Raw genomic sequence first — 17311 nt, 5'->3', positions numbered from 1 at the left:
TTGAGGTTTTTTTCCCCCTTGGCCTGGCTGGCTGGGAAGAGGAGCTGGCCTTGGCAGGACTGGGCACCTGCCAGCCCCTCCCCCGATGGGGTCTGGCCATCTAATACCCTGCACATGACAGGCATGGGGTGGGCACTGGGCTGGGGAGAGGGATTTGCACTTTCCTAAGCCGGGGGCTGCAGCCCTCCTCTGACTTGGCCAGGGCTGTGGGAGAGGTTTGTCCCTGCCCCCGTCGTGCCCAGCAGTCCCAGCTCAAATCCCTGGCACACACCCAGGTAGTCTGCTTGGGCCTTTCCTGGCCCTGCTCATGCCCCCCAACCCCCCCGCCTCACCATTTGAGCAGAGTTGGGACTTATGGAGGCAAATGCTGGGGCGTTTGTGGCTGCAGATGCAGTGCCTGCAGCATTTGGGGCTGAAGGATGGGGGGCAGTGTCCGGGAGGTTTAGGGCCTGTGCTGGGGCAGAGTTAGGGGAGGACCTGTTAGAGGTGCGGAGCTGGAGTGTTTGGGGCTAATCCCGGGCCACCCCTTCCTGGAGAAATTTGGCTACAAGTCAGGGAGGCAAATGTGTGGGCTGTGCCCCCCCTCGCTGGGCAGTAAACACACCCGTCGCCCAGGAGACGGGCCCAAACATCTCGGCCCCCCACGGTTATTTATACCAGGACTCCCTCTCCTTCTCGGGCCTGGTCTGGCCTCTCCATCCACTTCTGAGCTGGGCGTCCTGCGCGGAGGGTCCAGCCCCTGTCAAGGCCAGAGGCCCCAGCAGTAGCTCCGCGTCCCTTCCAGGGACTGGACACTCGCCGTCTCCCAGTGGCATCTCCGTGGGAGGCAGTGGGTCTTACTGATCAGAAAAGTGCCCATGGAGGCTGGGGCCTGGACGAGAGGTCCGAGCCCTGGGATGAAGGCCTGGATTTGCTTTGAACTGCTCCTGACTGTGGTCCCTGGCACCCCGAAACCTCGGCTGCCCTGGTGTCCGTAGGAGGGAAGGGTCTAGATTGGTGCCTTGCGAACTCTTTTAAGTGGAAGATCTGGTTCTTGAACTGAAATGTGACACAGCAGGATGGAATATAAAACACCGCAAAGCAGGGCTGTTCCAGGTGAAGTCAAGGGTAGGGGCCCAGGATTCTGCCCACTCAGCCTGTAGGTGCCCGGACACCATCAACCGGGGATCCGTGCATGGCCCTCTCTATTCCAGAACGCATTCCAGGGGTGTGCCCTTTCCAGGGCTGGCACAGGCCTCACTGGCTTTCCTGGCTGGCCAGCCCAAGGGCCACCGTTGAGAGAGCTCCTGGGCCCAAGGTCAGCTGTTTGTAGCCAAAGTAGCTGCAAGCAGACTGGGGCAGCCCCAGGAGTGCACTCAAGGCCCCTCCTGGTGAGGGAGGAGCCCAGCGTGGGAAGAGAGGAGGGCCCGCTGTGGGATGGGGACGGGAGGGCAGGGAGCAGGGGCTGGCTGCCCCCACCCTGCCGGATTCCAGCAGAGAACTCCAGGAAGTCCAAGCTGTTAAATTCAAACCTAGCCTTTCCAGAGCATTGCGAAGGTGTGTCAGGAAGGACGGAACCTATTTAACAGCTTGTTAGCTTGACCAGAACTTCGAAATGTGTAGATTTATAGTGTGCGGGTCTCCATCTGCACTCTTTCCCAGCCCCGCCGGTGTTTGGGGTGGGCTTGCATCGGGCCTCCCTCCCCTCACCCACCTCTGCAGCAACCCCAATTGTCCTTACCCAGAACTCTTGGGATTCAGAGGAGCCTGGGAAAAATCCCTACTCACTGATGCTCAAGGCCCCGGCAACGGGGGTCTTCTGGTTCCCTCCCAAATCCTGTCTGAGCATCTCCTGGGCCAGGCTGGGGCATGTGCAGGAGTCAGAACTGGCCTTGCCCTTGATGGATGGATCCCGATGCGCTGTGGGGTGGGGGTGGACAGAGGTAAGAATCTTCTCAGCACAGATGCGTCCTGGGGTGTTCAGAGGGGGCCAGGAATCCCAACCAGGAGTTGGGGGAGCACCTCTCACAGCAGATTGGGGTTCTCTTTTCTTTCTTTTTTTGACGGCCACACCTGCGGCATTTGGGGGGCTTATGCCGCAGCCACAGCAACACAGAATCCAAGCCGCACCAGTGATCTACACCAGATCCTTCCCCCGCTGAGCGAGGCCAGGATCAAACCCGCCTCCTCATGGACACTACGTCAGGTTCTTAACCCGCTGAGTCGCAATGGGAACTCCAGATTAGGGATTCTTGAGGCGGAAGGGGGACCGTGCCGAGGACAGGGGAAGCAGGAAAGTCAGCAGGGTGGAGATGGACGCGGTCTGGAGGGCGGAGTGTGGCTGCTGCTTGGAGTGTGCACAGCCTCAAGCTCTGGGCTGAGGAGCCCTGGCTTCAGACTGTGAACCATGAGCAACCGGCCCCTGAAGGGTCGTAAGTGGGGGAGGGCTGCTCCGACTGCAAGGTGAGTGGACTGGGGGTGAGGGCGGGGAAGGAGCTGGAGTCACGGCGGTCCGTGAAGAGGTGCTGGAAGGAGGAGGAATGGGGAGAGTATCTGACGGACAGGAGTGGGGGATTAGGAAGAAAGAGCTGAGCTCCACTTTGCCTTCTGGAACCTTGTCTTTCTTTTGGCTGCCCCCAGGCGTATGGCGCTCCCAGCCCGGGGGTCAGATCCGAGCCACAGCTTGTGCTAAGCCGGATCCTTTACCCACTGTGCTGGGCCGGGTCGAACCCAGGATCCTGTTGCGCCGCAGGGGGAGCTCCCCGAACCTCTTCTCTTCCGTCCTCCTTGCTCCGTCTCAGTTCCCGCCTCCTTCCCCCATCGCCCCGCCCCCGTCCTGGATCTCCCTACTGGGGAGGGGAGCGCCTCTTCCCCACACCCCTCCCCACATAGGTGGTGAGTGGGAGGCCACAGCTGCCTAGCAGGGACCTGCTCCCTCATTCCTTCACTCAGCTCATATTAATTGATATCCTGCTCTTACTCCAAGCCCTGTTTTCAGTGTGGGAGAGACGGTGGCGAGTAAGACTGATAAGTCGCTGCATTCATGCAGCTTACACGAGGGAGGCCAGGGGCCTAGAAACGGTATCTTTTCCTGGTGTGCACCCTCTGGCTCCTGGCCCACGTCCCTGGTTGTCCGGGAGCAGGGACTCTCTCCATCCCTTTCAGCTGCCCTGGTATCAGCACACATCTTTAGAACAATGAGAAGGGGGTGTCCACTGCCCAGGGTCCCAGCCACGGGGACCACTCATCTCCATACGATGAGCCCTGGCCTGGGGGTAGGACCTGGGCTAGAGCCCTAGTCTGTGTCACTTACATGTGACATTGAGCCCTTTACAAGAACCTTCCTGGCCTGTTTCTTTAGCTGTCCAGCGGGGCTTTGGGGAGGCCCTGAGGAAGTGAGGGGAGGGAAAGAGCAGTCGAGGCCAGTGTTCTCCACTGGTGAACAGCCCCTTTGGCTGTGGGTGGAGGGGGAGGGGTGCCAAGTCTCCATATTATCATCACTTCCAACCCAAGATAATAATAGCCTCCGTCTATTGGGGTCGCTGTGACCAGCCTCATGCATCTTCGCTTTTAATTTACTACTCACAGCCAGCTCTGTATGGTCGGGGTATCTTTCCTTCCCATTTGCCAGATGAGGAAACTGAGTCTCAGATGAAATGACTTCTTTGTGCGCACACGCGAACCGACCTGACTCTGGGCGCTCTTAAGGACGGTGATATGAGGGTGCTGCCTGGCACCTGCCTCTTCTGGGCACAAAGCCTCGAGAGTAGTAACCCAGTCTTAATGCCTCCTCCACAACCCCCTCGGGGACTGGCACCACCTCGTGTCTGGGCACTGGGTCCTACAACCCTGCCCAGGAAAGCACCGGGGGCTGGATAAGGCGAGGGTCCGATTTAGGGGCCTTGGCATCTCCGGGTCCTGGGATGCTCAGCCCCCGCAGCGGGCGTCGACGGGTGGGCAATCCCGGGGCAGTCGGGGTGTCTCGCCCCCCTCTCCGCCCCGTCCTCGGGGACGCGGCGGCACCTTCACACTTTCCGCTTGGCCCGCTGCTCGCCTTTCAGGCCGCCGCGTTTTCAATTGTTAATTTGGAAACGGAAAAAGAAACCGGCGGGGCGGGGGAGGCCGCAGGGAGGTAACTGGAGCCGCAGCACCGCCCGCGCCCCTCCCGCGCGGTGCCGGGTGCCGGCGACGCTCCGCCCTCCCAGGGCCCGCCCACCGCCTCGCCCCGCCCCTCGAGTACGCCCCGCCCCGCGCCGCCGAGTCAGGGCCGCAGCCCCGGGGACCTCGGGGACCTCCGAGCGCGCAGCGGCGGCCCTGCAGCCGTAGGGGAAGGGGCCCCCGGGCGGGGCGGGGGGGAGGCGCGGGGGCTTCGCCCGGGGAGGAGTCCCCCAGAGCCCCTCCCCGGGAGCCCCTCCCGCTGCCGAGGAGCCCCGCCTGGTGTCCTCCTCCTCTGTGTCCCGAGGTGAACCTAAGCCTTAAGGCCACCCCTCAGCGCGGAGTTCTCCGGGCTGGGCCCCTGCCTCCAGCCCGCTGCTCCAGGGATCGTTGGCCCCATTAGACAGACGGAGCAACTGAGTCCCAGAGAGGGGCAGTTCACTTGCTCAAGGCCGTGCAGCCAAGGCTGAGTTCTTGAACCTGGCGGGGGTCAGGGTCAGAGCTGAATTCAGGCCCCGTATCTCTGATACGCTTTAGGCATCTGTCTTCCTCAGAAGAAGAGGAGCAGGATCTGAGCTGCGTCTGTGACCTGCACCGCAGCTCACGGCACCGGCACCGCCGGATCCTTACCCCACTGAGCGAGGTCAGGGATGGAACCCTCGTCCTCGTGGTTACTAGTTAGCTTCATTTCTGTTGAGCCACAACAGGAACTCCCTTGGAGGCCCCTACTCAACTCTGTCCTCTTGCTAAGGAGTAAACTGAAACAATTTCCCAGCCCCTCAGCTGAGTGGGGGCAGAGACAGGATAGCCTCCTGACCCAGGTTCCTGGCTCTGTCCACACCCCGTGTCTCCGCTTCTGCGGCCTTCGGCCCTGGCACCTTGCTTTCTCAGAGCTGCCGAGCACCCTTTGCCTGCTGGGGGACTCCGAGTCAGTTGGGACATCCCCCTTCGAAGCTGAGGAAGCTGAGGGATGGATGTCTGCAGATGTGCTTCCAGCCTGAGATCCTCTTAACGAAGCCTCCACCTTGGCCGTGGAACAGGCCCAAGGTCACTCAGCAAGCCTTCTCCAGGTGTCAGAGCCCGCGGGAGCTGGTCTTGCCGGATTCAGTCTGGTTTGTCCTGGATTTGGGCTTCCCACCATGAGCAAGCCTCTCAGGGCAGCTGTAACCACCTGCCCCAGGTGTGGCCTGCAAGTTGCGTGCTGCTTTGCTTGTTAGCAGAGGCATCCCTCGTTCCTCCCCCACTGTTCCCCCTAAGCCTCCCGCTGGGGGCGATCTCAGTGGCTGAGTCTGCAGGCGCAGGCTGTGCTCCCCAGAGGGCCCGGCCCTCCCAAAGCTCCTGTTCCACCCCGTCAGCTCCTGGTGCCCTCTCTGCCCCCGAGTGCTGAGAAGCAAGTGGCAAAGGAGGAAGCTCTCTCCCCTCTTTGGACTTTCCTCCCTCCCCTCCCCCGCTCTGCCCAGGTTCTGCTGATTCAGAGGACAGAAGGCTTCTTAGAGGTGACTCTACCCCTGCCAGGCTCAAGTAGCTGGAGCCTGGGTAATCCTTGAATCCCGTGCCACCCTGACACCTACAGCAGGAAGGGCCTGATACCAGGAGGAGGGAATTTTTGAGGTGGGGGTGAGGGGCCGGTGCCTGGGTCCTTCTACAGGAAGAAGAGAAATTCAAAAGGGATCAGGGAGTCTGGGTGCCAGCCCAGCTCTGCTGCTGGTCTCCTGTGTCACCACAGGTGGATCGTGCCCTGCGGGGTGAGTTGCCCATCTATAAAGAGAGGATTGATGGACCCTAAGGGGCCATCCGGGGCCCAGATATAGTCCGTCTCTGCTCCCCTCTTGCCACCTCTACTTCCCCTGTGGCAAACTGCCATCATCTCTTGCTTGGATGATACCATTCACTTCTCAATTCACGGCAGGGGCAGACGCCCCTGTCCCCTCCCCTCCCATCTCCTCAGAGCACGTAGTCTGCTCTCTCCTCAACAGCCTGTGTGATCTTCTGCAAACACAGGTCAGATCAGGTGACTTTCTGCTCAAAACGCCCCGTCTCACTTGGACTCCCCGAATCCTCACCAGAGCCAGTAGCTGCTCTGCTTCCCAGCTCCACGGCCTGTCTGCCCTCCCTGCCTGCTACTTTCCCCCTTGCCCACACTGCTCTGGGAGCACCTTTTCTGGATGGTTCTGGAACACACCAGGCACCCTCCGGCTCAAGTCTTTTGCACGTGTGTTTCCCCTCTGCTCAGAACTCTCTTCTCAGGAGCTCTCACTGTGGCTCAGTGGGTTAAGAATCCAACTGCTACCCATGATCCCTGGCCTCGCTCCGTGGGTTAAGGATCCGGCGTTGCCGTGAGCTGTGGTGTAGGTCGCAGACTCGGCTCGGATCTGGTGTTGCTGTGGCTGTGGTGTAGGCTGGTGGCTGCAGCTCCAATTGGACCCCTAGCCTGGGGGGAACATCCATTTGCCAGGGGTGTGGCCCTAAAAAGAAAAAAGTAACTCCCTCTCCCTCTCCCTCTCGCTCTCTCTTGCTCTTTTTTTTTTTTTTTTTTTTTGTCTTTTTAGAGCTATACCTGTGGCACATGAAGGTTCCCAAGCTAGGGGTCCAATGGGAGCTGCAGCCACTGGCCTATACCACAGCCACAGCCACGCCAGATCCAGGCCATGTCTGCGACCTACACCACAGCTCACGGCAACACCAGATCCTTAACCCACGGAGTGAGGCCAGGGAGCGAACCCGCAACCTCATGGTTCCTAGTCAGGTTCGTTAACCACTGAGCCATGATGGGAACTCCGTAACGCTCTTCTCAGACACCCGTGGGTCTCACGACCTCCTTTCCTCATTTCCTTCAGATCTCTGCCCAAGCGTCACCTTATCAATGCTGCCCCCCCCAGCCTCTATAGCACAGCCCCCAACTCCCATGCCCACGGTCTTTGTCCCCTTCCCCCATGTCATTTTTCCTCCGTCATCATGACATTTTGAACCCTGTCTTGTTTACCGTCCATCTCCCCCCATGAAAGCGTGAGCTCCCTGAAGGCAAGACCCTGCATGGTCTTTGTGCCTGGCCCATGGCGAGCGCTCGGTAAAGTCACGAGCGCGTGGCTGAGGGAGTCAGTGCTCTGCGGCTCCCGGGCAGTGCTGCCCTCCCCAGGCCCCTCCTGAGCCGTCTGTCGTGGGGAGGGTTGAGCGGCCAGCAGGTGTGGCACAGCGGGGAGGGGGTGGCACCAGTCAGTGGTGCAGTGCTGGGCTCGTCGCCTGTCTCAGGAGACCTTGGGCACAGGGTATTCACGGTGAAAAGCACCGGACCTCAGCCAACTCTTGGTCTGTGGAAGGAGGCAGGCGCTCAGACAGCTCTTTCCACGTGTTCAGGCAGATGCCGTGATGGAGGTGAGCCTGGAGTTGGGGATGGGGGATTAAGGGTGCATAGGGTGGGCGGTCCCCCAACCCAGCCAGACTGGAGGAGAGAGAGACGTAGTATAAGCAACAGTGAGGGTGGGAAAGTTCTGTGGGCTGCTGCGGGGGACAGCTGTGACAGTGGAGCATCAGTGAGGCACTGAGTGATGGAGAGTTGGTGGTGGGATGGGTAAGGGCCTTCCTTATAATCATGTCTCGGCGCTTGGGGCTGAGCCTGCAAATGGGTGGATTTCACAGTTTTTCAAAAAGCAGCAAAGCTCATTGTTCACCTGAAATCTCATGCCAAGCTCAGCACATAAAACTGAGGCCCCAGGTCCACAAGAGCGGCCCCGGTGGAATTGGGGGAAAGTTTCTATTGGCCAGCTTGTCTAAGTTTCCAAAATCCAGGCTGCCTGACTTCCACCTCTTAGTTTGCTTTCACTGTGCTGGCCTCCTGCCTGGGAGCCCCTGCTCCCTGTTTATTTGAGGAGTCAGCGCTGCCTGGCCAGCCCTGAACAGGTGGCCAGCCCCTGCTCCCTCCTATTCCCACCCTTGACACGCTGCTCGGCCCAATTTCCTGGTGCACGAGGTGGACTGGCTTCCCTTGGCCAGAGGGAAGCCTAGAGAACAAGTCGGAGGGTTTGGAGCTGGTCCTGGGGGGAGAGGACGAGGCCGTGACTCATTCAACCCTTTGTCCAGACGACACTGCCTTCCACACCACCACAGGACCGAGACCTTTCACACCGGCTCCAGAAAGATCGGCAGGTGGAGATGGAGGACACGTACTGCAAGGAGCGGGAAGACTCTGTAGCGGCCTCTTGCCAGGCAGCGCATCTGGGCTTCACAGAGTCAAGAGGGGAGATGAGATTCTGGAGTGGCATCTTATTTCCACTTCTCTCTGCACCTGTGCCCACTTGCCTCGATGGTGAGAGAAACAATCTCCTGGGCGCAGCCCAGCCACTGGGGCGGGGTGCTTACTTGGGTCAGTGCCCATCTCCTGGTGGCCAAGAGGGGGCACAGAGCCGTGTGGCACCACCTGGAGTTGGCCCTTCCAAGGCTGCGCTGGTGGTGTTCAGGCCAGCCCCAGGGCAGCTCCGCATCCTGTGCAATGCCAAGGGCCGGGCTGAGAGGGTGGGAGGTGCTGAATCTAGCCTGTGCTCCGGGGTGCATCAGCCCAGAGCAAGGGATGCTTGCTTCTAATGGGGTCATTTGGAAGGGTCAACTTTTTATCATTTTTCAGGCTAAAGGGAATGCCTTTTCTAATTGGTCTTCTTAAAGAGGCTGCATTTTTTTAATAGTTTGTATTATGTCCTGGCGGCTGCTGTCCCTCCAGGGATCGCCTCAAAGAATCTGGAGCTGAGCCGAAGGCCAGTCGTTTCCTTTCTGCCTCCCCACTGGCTGGCCATGAGGCTGAAGGGACTTTAGCTCTCACGGAGCTGTCCCCCACCTTCATGTTGCAGACAGGGAAACTGAGGCTCCACGGAGACCTCCCCCTTGCCCCGAGCCCCAGCGAAGGCCTCCAGCCCAGAGAAACTGCGGGCCGAGGAGCAGCCCCTGGTGTGGGGCCCTGGGTCACGTGCTTTTGCTCCCTTTGCCATATTTAGAATCGCTGGATCAGGGGAAAGTTTTCGTCCCAGCCCCTGAGGATTCTTGGAAAGAGCCTCGCTCTGAGGCCTGGCTGACGGCCCCTCCCCTCTATCCCCCTGCAGGAGAAAGATCCAGCCTGAGCCTGCTCTCCTCAGAGAGGCCGGGGCCCTCCAGGCCGCACGGCACCCCTCCCCCATTAGGAAGTGCCTCTCAGGTCTGGCTGGAGTCCCTCTTCAGTGTCAGCTCTGGTCTGAGGCTCAAGATGCCCTTTTCTGCTGGAGGGTGGTGGGGGCCATGGCCTTTGCCCTCCTGGAACCTTGGATGAATGGGGACAGACTGGCTTCAGGGTCTCCTAGCTGAGAGAAGATAGGACCTTGCCTTTAGGGTCCTGGCCTGGGGGGTGAGGAAAGGCTGGCACCCGTCCAAGGCCAGATGCCGAAACGAGAGTGCCAGCTGGTGGCCGGGAGGCAGCCGACCCTGGCAGGGCTCTGGGCGGAGGGACACTGGAGAGAGGAGAGAGGAAGGAAGGGGGCCCAGGAGGAAGGAAGGGGCAGGGCCTGCAGGTGCATTTCCTTCGGTTTGGTGGGGAAGGGGTCCCCTCATCCCACACATCCTTCCTCCCCCGGGATCATCAGGACCCTCAAACCAACCGACTGACCAAAAATACCACGGGCAGAGCACCTGCGCTGTTCTGCGTCCTTTCTCCCATCCTCGCCTTTGCGGGTCGGGGTCCGGGTCGGGGTCCTGCGACCCCCTCCAGGCCTGGTCCGTTTCCTCTCCCGACCTCCACCTCTTCAGACCCCCACCCACCCTCTCCCCACCTCTGAGCCTCCCCTTCCCAGAGACCATTGAAGTCGGAGGCTGGCGGGATGCTCTCTGGGCTCGCCACCGCTGTTCCCGCGCCTCCTCTCCCGCCTGGTCTCTCCCGCTGCCCACCCGTCACCGTGGAAACTGCTGGGGTCCTTTGGGGCCGCATGCGCCCTCCCCCTGCACTGGGACCCCGCGGCCAGCTGCCCTGGGAGTTCTTTCTGTCGGGCATTGCAGCTCTCACGTCGTGGACCTCCCCGCTCTCCCGGCTCCTTCCGCTCTGGCTCTCTCATCGTAGCAACAAGGACAGAAAGCACAATGGGTTGTCCCTGGTGCTCTGCATCCTTCTCCAGGCACCCATCTCAGCCTCTACTCTTTGCAGTTAAACTTCTTAACGGAGTTGTACCTCCCTCCCTGTCTCTACTCCCTCAGCGCCCTGCTCCCTTTCTCACCCCGTCTGGACCTGCTCTGCTCCTCCCCTCCGGCTGAGGCTGCCCTTGTGCCAAAGTACCCAGTGACCAACTTGTCACCAACACCAGTGGGCATTTTTCAGGCCTTATCTTGCTTGACCTCTCGGCAGCTTTTGACACCGTCGTCCCCGCCCTCCTTCTTGAGATACTTTCTTCTCTTGGCTGGTGCCTCTCTCTTCCGATGTCCCTCCCATCTCCTGGCCGTTTGTTCCCAGTCTGGGTGGAGGATGTCCCCTCCTTCTGCGCCTCTGAGGTTTTCCGCTGGGTCCTCCTCTAAATGCGACGTGCCTTCTGGACTCTCTCAGCTGTGCCTGTGGCCTCCGTCACCGCCTCTCCCTGGATGTCCCCCAAAGCTGCAGTTCCAGCTCAGGTCTCCTGCTCCACACGCAGAGCGTTTGCCCGGTGGCCCCCGGCCCTCTCCCTCTCCACATGCCCGAAGGAGCACGTCACCGTCCATCCGCTCCTCCCCGGGCTCTCCCGTCTCAGCTCACGCGCGGCACCAACATCCGTCCAGGGCCCAGACCAGAACCACAAGCGTCCTTCTCCCCACCATCCCCATTTTCAGCTCCCCACCAAGTCCTACTTCCCAACACTTTCTCCAGTCTCTCCACTTCTCTTTCGTGCGGCCACCGTCATCTCTCATCTGAGTTCCTGCGGGGCTGTCTCCTTGCTGTTCCTGATCAGCCTCACCTCCTCTGATCCACGCTTCCCGCCGCCCACCCCACTGCCTTTAGGTGCCTGAGGGTGCCTGGATCTGGCCCTCACTGCTTTCTCCTCGGCCCCTTCGTCTTAGACCCACATCGGCCAGGACCACTGGCCACCCCAGGTTGCCTGCATTGCTATTGTTTGCGCACTTCCTGCTTCCTCTGCTTGGGGTACCCTCCCACCCTGTCTGCATCACCTTCGCCCATCCCTCTACTTGGCTCTGCTAAAGCCGTCTTGGGGGGAACCCCACGTAGGGCCTCTGCATAGACCCTGGCCAAAAGGAAGCCTTGGCCAGAGGAGCAGTTATAGGGTCACATAGCCAATCGGGGTGAAGCCGATGTTGGCATGAGACCCACCTCCCCAATAGGGCTTTCCTCACCTCACCCTGCCCTATGGCTGTTTCCTTGGCAGTAACTTTTCTTCATCTTTTTTTTTTTTTTTTTTTTTTTTTTTTTTTAGGGCCGCACCTGCAGTGACATACAGAAGTTCCCAGGCTAGGGGTTGAATTGGAGCTACAGCTTCTGGCCTACACCACTGCCACAGCAATGTGGGATCCGAGCTGAGTCCGCGAACTACACCACAGCTCATGGCAACGCTGGATCCTTAACCCACTGAGCAAGGCCAGGGATTGAACCCACATCCTCATGGATACTAGTCAGATTCATTACCGCTGAGCCACAGTGGGAACTCCCCCGGCAGTAACTTGAGGAAGGCTGCGGGGACAGGGGTGTTGAGGCTGGGGAAAAAGGGAGTGATTCCTGTTGTTTAAAAAAGTTTGGAGGGAGTTCCTGTTATGGCGCAGCAGAAGCAAATCCGACTAGTATCCACGAGGATGCAGGTTTGATCCCTGTCCTCACTCAGTGGGTTGAGGATCTGGCGTTGCCGTCAGCTGTGGTGTAGGTTGTAGATGTGGCTTGGATCTGGCATCGCTGTGACAGGTAGTGTGGACCGGCAGTTACAGCTTCGATTTGACTCCTAGCCTGGGAACTTCCATGTGCCGGGGGTGCAGGCCTAAAAAGCCAAAAAGTGAAAATAAAAATAAACAAAAAGCCTTGGAGTTCCTTTGTGGTGCAGCAGGTTAAGGATCTAGCGTTGTCACTACAGCTGATCGGGTCACTGCTCTGGTGCAGGTTGGATCCCTGGCCCAGGAACTAACTTTCCACATGCTTGGGTCATGGCCAAAAAAAAAAAAAATGCTTTGAGGTGACTAATAATGGAGTCAGCCACAACCGCTTCATTCCCTAAGCCAGTGATTCTCAAAGCGTGGTCCCCGGAGGAACGACATTAGACTCACCATGAACTTTGTAGAAATGCATATTCCCAGCCTCCACTTCATCCTGAACCAGATACTCAGGAGTGGGGCCCAGAAATCAGGATTTTGATAAGCCTGCCAGATAATTCTGATGCCCACTGAAGTTTGACATGGATGGATCCAAGCCATTCACAGGTCCCCCCAGTCTCCCTGCCGCCCCCCGGAATAAGCACGACAGTCACAGGATGGGGTGGGGGAGGAAGCCTTGCAACCAACCTCACAGGATGCTCCAACCAGAGAGCCAGCCAGGCGGCACCCACCTGTCCCAGCTCCGTCGGCTGTACGAGGCAAGGGAGAACGTGGGCCCCAAGTTGCCACCAGACGTGACGGGCAAAGGCGCTCCTGAAAGTGGCTGCCGGTCTGGTGTCTCTGTTGGGTGATTGTAGACAGCCCAGGCTGGCCAGTTCCTGTGAACAACCTCCGCCTGTGTAGATGAAACCTCAGAGGAGGCCAGGGACGATCCCAAGACTGTCCTTATTTGCTGTCTGAATGAGGTCACACGCCGGTTCTGGCAGACCCCGGCTCAGGGCTCCTCCTCCCTGTCTCTTCCATCCTACGCGCCAGACCTGACCCCCTGTGACACCGAGAGTGGGTGTCTGTGTGAGGACCCCTCAGGAAGGCCAAGGCAGCTTGGACTCCAGCTCCGCGTGGATTCAGTGAGTGATCTTGAGCAAGCCCGTCCCTCCCTGGGTCCCCTTTCCTCATCCGGAAGATGCGGGCGATCATTCAGCCGCCCGGGACGCGAGATGCTCTCTATCAGACTAAGGATGTTTGTTCACCTGTCCTGAGCGTCTAACCCCCAGCCAGGGAAGGAGGGCTGCGGGAGGTGGAGTTCAGGGGTTTTCTGAACTGTGTCTACCAAATGGAGCTGGTCAGGGTCAGAGACCTGCCTTCTTTCCCTCCCTTTCCTTCGCTTCCCTGGAGGACGGCTGGGAAGCCCGGCGGGTCAAGGCTTATGCCCGCGGGTCAGGGATGGGTGTGCTTGGAGCTTTGGGAGCCTCCTAAGTGGGTACAACGTGGCAACTTTGGCAACATATGATGTTTTGATGTTTGTTTGAGGTGAATTTCTGCTGTTTGCTGACTCAGTCCGTTTAAAAAAAAAAATCGTTTGTTATACCCCTGAAACCAGCACAACTTTGTAAGTCCACTATCCTCCAGGCAAATTTATAAAAATACATAAATAAATAATAAATGAAGCAGCGTCAGGGGGGAGAGACAGGGAATGGGAGAGAGCTGGTTAGAGAAGGCCTCTCCCAGGAGGTGAGGTTTGAACAGGGACCGGATGGAGCACTAAGCAGTCCGAGGAGACAGCAAAGCAAGTGCAAAGCCCAGAGGTGGAAAACCTTTTTTTTTTTTTTTCATTTCCCCAATACGTTATTTTTTTTCCTACTGTACAGCAGGGTGACCCAGTTATACACACATGTATACATTCTTTTTTCTCACATGATCAGGCTTCAGCACAAGTGACTAGAGATAGTTCCCAGTGCTACACAGCAGGATCTCACTGCTCGTCCATTCCAAAGGCAAGAGTCTGCATCTATTAACCCCAAACTTCCAGTCCATCCCACTCCCTCCCCCTCCCCCTTGGCAACCACAAGTCTATTCTCCATGTCCATGAGTTTCTTTTCTGTGGAAAGGTTCATTTGTGTCATATGTTAGATTCCAGATAGAAGTGATATCATATGGTATTTGTCTTTCTCTTTCTGACTTCACTCAGGATGAGAGTCTCTAGTTCCATCCATGTTGCTGCAAATGGCATTATGCCATTCTTTTTTATGGCTGAGTAGTATTCCATTGTGCATATATACCACATCTTCCTAATCCAATCGTCTGTCAGTGGACATTTGGCTTGTTTCCATGTCTTGGCTATCTTGAATAGAGCTGCAATGGACATGCGGGTGCATGTGTCTTTTTTAAGTAAAGGTTTGTCCAGATATGTGCCCAAGAATGTGATTGCTGGATCATATGGTAGTTCTACGTATAGCTTTCTAAGGTGCTTCCATACCGTTCTCCGTAGTGGCTGTACCAGCTTCCATTCCCACCAACGGTACAGGAGGGTTCCCTTTTCTCCACACCGTCTCCAGCCCTTGTTATCTGTGGGCTCATTAATGATGGCCTTTCTGAGTGGTGTGAGGTGGTATCTCACGGTAGTTTTGAATTGCATTTTTCTCTAATAGTCAGTGATGTTGAGCATTGTTTCATGTGCTTGTTGGCCATCTGTATATCTTCTTTGGAGAAATGTCTATTCAGGTCTTTTGCCCATTTTTCCATGGGTTGTTGGCTTTTTTGCTGTTGAGTTGTGTAAGTCATTTGTGTATTTTAGAGATTAAGCCCTTGTCAGGTGCATCATTTGACACTATTTTCTCCCATTCTGTAAGTTGTCTTTTTGTTTTCTTTTTGGTTTCCTTTGCTGTGCAAAAGCTTGTCCGTTTGATTAGGTCCCATTGGTTTATTTTTGCTTTTATTTCTGTTGCTTTGGGTGGAAAACCTTTTGGTGCATTTCCAGGAATGAGAGGGAGGTAGAATGGCTGGAGCACAGGGCTGGAGGCGGGTGCAGATCCAGTTTAAGGGCTCGGTGGGGCTGGATCTCGCAGGGCCTTGCTGGACACACTGAGGAATCTGACTGCGCTCTCTACGGGCGATGGGCAGTCAGCAGAGAGCTGTGAGGAGAGTCCCAGTTTCGGCTCTGCTTTGCAGGCAGATCGCACGGATGGCTTTGAAGAGGTCGGGTTCCAGCTGGGCCAGAGTGAAGACTGGGGGACCTTGTGAGGGTGAGGTGATGCTGGTTAGTCTGTCCAGGGCTACGTTCTGAAGTTAGAGCCAAAAGAAATTGCTAAAGGAGGAGTTCCCATCGTGGCTCAGCAGGTCATGAACCTTATTAGTATCCATGAGGACGTGGGTTCGATCCCTGGCTGTGCCCTGTGGGTTAAGGATCCATCATTGCCGTGAGCCGTGGTGTAGGTCGCAGACGCAGCTCGGATCCTGCATGGTTGTGGCTGTGGCTGTGGTGTAGGCCGGCAGCTGCAGCTCCAATTCGACCCCTAGCCTGGGAATTTCCATATGTCTCCGGTGTGGCCATAAAAAGAGAAAAAAGAAATTGCTAAAAGATGGGATGTGGGGGGGGGGGAGGGACAGGAAGAGTCAAGTGTAAGCCCCCGGTGCTCAGTCTGAGACGCTGGGTGGAAGGTGGTACCACCCCTGGGACGGGGAGCTTGGAGAAGAGCAAGATCTGAGGGTAAAGAGAGGGTTTGCTTTTGGACATGTTCAGTTTGAGAGGCCCCTGGACATCGGAGAGGAGACCCTGAGCAGACGTCGGGCAGGTGAGCTGACTCAGGAGAGAGGCTGCCACACCCTCACACCTGCCAAATGGCCAAGGCTCTTGTGGTAAAGGGGTGGGGACAGGATTTAAAGGGGATTTTTCCCCTGTTTGTATTTTTAAGGAAATGCACTTAAAAATTGATAATAGGTTTTTATCACCCAGGCAGCCCATGTGTCAGCTTTGTGTGTGTGTGTTTCTGTCTTTTCTAGGGCCGCATCCCTGACATGTGGAGGTTCCCAGGCGAGGGGTCTAATCAGAGCTGCAGCCGCCGGCCTACACCACAGCCACAGCCACACCAGATCCGAAATGCGTCTGCGACCTACACGATAGCTCACGGCAATGCCGGATCATTAACCCCTGAGCAAGTCCAGGGAGCGAACCCTCAACCTCATGGTTCCTAGTCGGATTTGTTTCTGCTGCGCCACGACGGGAACTCCAAAAGCAAATCACTCTTGATTTTGGCACCCAGGATCAGCCCTGCTAACTCTTGGGATGTGTGTGTATATATAAAATCTCTATTGTAAAGTTGGGATCACTTTGGTTTAAGGGTCAATAATCTGCCTTCTTCACTTAACCTCTTGTGAACCTACGTATTATGGATGTGTAATTATTGACATGGAAGGAAGTACTGAGAAGAAAAATTCTTGAAACACTTAGCAGGAGGCCCTAAACTGACCCACGTACCTGAGGTTATGAGGTCAGCTGAGCGATGGGACGAAGGACTTCGGCCCAGGACTAGGGTGAAGGGAGTTCCCGGTCGTGGTGCAGTGGTGAACGAATCCAACTAGGAACCATGAGGCTGCGGGTTCGATCCCTGCCCTCGCTCAGTGGATTAAGGATCCGGCGTTGCCGTGGGGTGAAGGCCCATCACGGTTTGGCTGCAGCCCTTTCCAGAGGAGGGGGCTGGGTGGGACGCCCTCAGGAGGACCCCTCTGTCGGTGGGCGTCTCCATCCGCGGTAGATGTGGCCGCTGCAGCCGCGTTTCTTGCGGTTAATTATTGAACACGAGGAGCTGCTGCTCACCCCCGCCCTCCCCGGGCTTTCTGTCTGCGCTGACTCAGCTCTTGCCTGGAACTGGCCAGGGAGACCTCCCCCCCACGCACGCATCCAGAAGCCTTCCCCCCCTCCCCCTGGGGCATGTGCTGGGCTGGCCGCCTCCGCCTGGGGCATGTGCGTCCAGGGCACTGTAAGGGGGCCTGGGTGGAGCCGCCCCTTTCCCACGTCTTCCCATTCCCCTCCTCCATCAGCCCCATTTTACAGATGATGAAACTGGCTCAGAGAAGACAGGCGACTTGCCCAGTGTGACACATACAGCAGGACTGGAATTTGAACCCGGGTCTCTCTGACTCCGAGCCCATGGCCCTGCCATGTAGACAGTGACTTGGGAGGCAAGGCGGGGAGGGGCAGTTCGGAGGCGAGAGTGGGGGGCGGTGCATGAGCGCGGGCCTAGGGGAGCATGCGCGGAGGGGCTCCGCAGGCCCCCACGGCGAGGTGCTGGAGGCAGAATGCAGTCCGGGTGGGGACCCTCTGGGAACAGGGGGCGGAGGCTGCGGGTCAGTTCGCAAGGGATGCGTCTCCCCCGAAGCCCGTTCCCTCGGG

General features: G+C 57.7%; 1 protein-coding gene and 1 long non-coding RNA gene across 11 annotated transcripts in view; one reads left to right on the top strand and one right to left on the bottom strand.

Moving 5' to 3' along the window:
• The window catches only part of KCNQ4 (potassium voltage-gated channel subfamily Q member 4), a 55792-nt gene that overhangs the window by 14326 nt on the left and 24155 nt on the right, over positions 1-17311 (top strand). For 2 of the 10 annotated variants that reach the window (XM_084965558.1, XM_084965554.1), the window contains exons 1-2: positions 7313-7506; positions 8212-8437. The exons of 6 other annotated variants lie outside the window; for them this stretch is intronic. Coding sequence is in view for 1 of the 4 variants with exons in the window: in XM_084965553.1 (XP_084821679.1) it covers positions 2387-2442 (56 nt within the window). In the remaining 3 variants the exon portion in view is untranslated. Of the gene's footprint in view, positions 1-2233; positions 2443-7312; positions 7507-8211; positions 8438-17311 lie in introns of those variants that run through there. 2 more of the 10 variants (XM_084965555.1, XM_084965553.1) reach the window with 2 other exon arrangements.
• On the bottom strand, positions 13725-16705 carry LOC146403050 (uncharacterized). Its single transcript, XR_014808608.1, has 2 exons — positions 16397-16705; positions 13725-15155 (listed from the first exon to the last, which is right to left on the bottom strand). It is a non-coding gene; the product is annotated as an uncharacterized LOC146403050 (long non-coding RNA).

Source organism: Sus scrofa, chromosome 6 (assembly GCF_054392235.1).
Source record: "Sus scrofa isolate SSC_HxYL_T2T_F1_AM1 chromosome 6, Sscrofa_HxYL_maternal_Yorkshire_Landrace_v2.0, whole genome shotgun sequence".
In the NCBI taxonomy this organism is placed as follows: domain Eukaryota; kingdom Metazoa; phylum Chordata; class Mammalia; order Artiodactyla; family Suidae; genus Sus; species Sus scrofa.
This window is presented reverse-complemented; position numbering and strand designations above follow the sequence as displayed.